At 51.3% G+C, this 2,588-nt stretch overlaps 1 protein-coding gene across 1 annotated transcript in view; it reads right to left on the bottom strand.

Annotated features, from left to right (window-relative positions):
- The window catches only part of LOC109973173 (glutamine--fructose-6-phosphate aminotransferase [isomerizing] 2-like), a gene marked incomplete at its 5' end in the record, with an annotated part of 20,381 nt that overhangs the window by 3,756 nt on the left and 14,037 nt on the right, over positions 1 to 2,588 (bottom strand). Inside the window, 2 exons of the mRNA XM_020622569.1 lie at positions 370 to 497; positions 688 to 802. Of these exons, the coding sequence (XP_020478225.1) occupies positions 370 to 497; positions 688 to 802 (243 nt within the window). The remainder of the gene's footprint in view (positions 1 to 369; positions 498 to 687; positions 803 to 2,588) is intronic.

Below are 2,588 nucleotides of genomic sequence, written 5' to 3'. Positions count from 1 at the left end.
TTTTTTTAGGTCAATAAATATCCCCATCGTGTATTTCTTCTCATCCATAGCACTTGTAATGTCCTCCATCAGGTCGGTAATGGCTAAAGATGTCGATCGGTTCAACCTAAAACCGTATTGGCAATCAGAGAGGATTTTATGTTTGTCAATAAATGTATCTAATCTGTTATTAAAGAGTTTTTCCAGAATTTTTGAAAATTGTGACAACAGAGAAACCGGTCTATAATTTGTGAAGTTGGGTTTATCACCAGATTTATACAATGGAATAACCTTTGCTATTTTCATATTATTGGGGAACTGCCCAAGTTATACTTAGAGAGTGAAATGCAGGTTTTTTTGACACAGTATCCTGTGGCATTCTCAACTCACCAGCGCTCCCTCTAGGCATGTAGCATAGTTGTAACCTCGACCCATGACCAGAAGAGACCTTTGCTGATACAACTCCTCTGCAATCGTTTTTATCTTCTCATCCAGAGTCAGCACCTTCTTTATCATTTCTAGGAGGGTAGAAGTAAAATGAGTTGAGGTGAATGTATTGTGCTGGGCCTAAAAGTACAGATTTTACACAGACAATGCAGTATCTGTTAATGTGGTTTGCATCTGTCTGTTTCTAATATTTAAAGACACCATGTGCTCACGCTGAGATGACTTTCTGTGTGATTTAGTGGTGTTCATTAGACTACTAACCAGGTAGCACTTTGAGGCTGTTGATGATCTCCAGTCTTCTGTTCTGCAGAGAGAGCCTGTCCTCACTCATCATCAGGCCAAACATGATGAGGGCCACAAACTGACTGGTGTAGGCCTGCATCACACACATAATAAACAATCATATACTGTAGTCCCAAGCTGTGCTGAACATTGTGTCAGAACATTCTACAAGATCCTTCCCAGTTTATATTAAGTAGGAAAGAAGGGTTTATTGTGTGTTGTGTCCCCTCCTTGAACCGCCACCTTATTGTGGTAGAGGGGTTTGAGTACCCGAGTGATCGTAGGAGCTATGTTGTCGGGGGCTATATGCCCCTGGTAGGGTCTCCCAAGGCAAACAGGTCCTAGTTGACGGGCTAGACTAAGAGCGGTAACGTGATGCGCCCGGTGTGGCACAACCGGGGCCCCACCCTGGAGCCAGGCCTGGGGTTGGGGCTCGAATGTGAGTGCCTGGTGACTGGGCCTTTGCCATGGGGCCCGGCTGGGCTTAGCCCGAACAAGCGACGTGGGGACGTCCTCCCATGGGCCCTCCACCTGCAGGAGGATTCGTAAGGGGCTGGTGAGAAGCGGCGGGCTGGTGTGGGCTTGCTTATAACCCCCCAGCTTAGCCGCCATGTGTTGGAGTTTACCCCGGTGAACGAGAGGGTAGTTTCCCTGCACCTTCGGGTCGGGGATAGGTCTCTCACTGTCGTTTGTGCCTATGGGCCGAACGGCAGTGTAGAGTACCCGGCCTTCTTGGGGTCTGTGGGAGAGGAGCTGGAAAGTGCTCCGACTGGGGACTCCGTTGTTCTCTTGGGGGACTTCAACGCTCACGTGGGCGATGACAGCGATACCTGGATACCTGGAGGGGCGTGATTGGGAGGAACAGCCCCCCCCCCCGATCTGAACCTGAGCGGTGTTCTGTTACTGGACTTCTATGCTAGTCACAGTTTGTCCATAAGAAACACCATGTTCAAGCATAAGGGTGTCCACCAGTACACGTGGCACCAGGACACCCTAGGCCAGAGGTTCATGATCGACTTTGTGGTTGTTTCACCTGACCTCCGGCCATATGTCTTGGACACTCGGGTGAAGAGAGGGGCGAAGCTGTCAACTGATCACCAACTGGTGGTGAGTTGGTTCTGATGGTGGGGGAGGAAGCTGGACAGACTCGGCAGACTCAAACATATTGTGAGGGTCTGTTGGGAATGTTTGGCAGAACCCCCTGTCCAGGAGATCTTTAACTCCCTCCTCCGACAGAGCCAACGACCAAATCCTGAGGGAGAATGGAGACACTGAGTCCGAATGGACCATGTTCTCCACCTCCATTGCCAATGCGGCCGCTTGTAGCTGTGGCCATAAAGTCTCTGGTGCCTGTCGTGGTGGCAATCCCCGAACCCGGTGGTGGACACTGGAAGTAAGGGATGCCGTCAAGCTGAAGAAGGAAACCTTTCGAGCCTGGTTGGCTCGTGGGACTCCTGAGGCAGCTGATGGGTACCGGCAGGCCAAGCGGACTGCAGCCCGGGTGATTGTGGAGGCAAAAACTCGGGTATGGGAGGAGTTCGGTGAGGCCATGGAGAGAAACTATCGGTCGGCCTCGAAGAAATTCTGGCAAACTGTCCGGCGCCTCAGGAGGAGGAAGCAGTGCCCTGCCAAAACTGTTTACAGTGATGAGATCTGCCTGAGTACCTTACATCTCTGGATGTTGTGGGGCTGTCTAGGCTGACACGCCTCTGCAACGTCGCATGGCAGTTGGGGATGGTGCCTCTGGACTGGCAGACCGGGGTGGTGGTCCCTCTTTTCAAGAAGGGGGACCGGAGGGTGTATTCCAACTACAGGGGGATCACACTCCTCAGCCTCCCTGGGAAAGTCTATGCCAGGGTACTGGAGAGGAGAATTCGACC

This window comes from Monopterus albus, unplaced genomic scaffold (genome assembly GCF_001952655.1).
Source record: "Monopterus albus unplaced genomic scaffold, M_albus_1.0 scaffold282.1, whole genome shotgun sequence".
Lineage (NCBI taxonomy): Eukaryota > Metazoa > Chordata > Actinopteri > Synbranchiformes > Synbranchidae > Monopterus > Monopterus albus.
The sequence above is the reverse complement of the archived record's forward strand: the minus strand, read 5'-3'. Positions and strand labels throughout refer to the sequence as shown.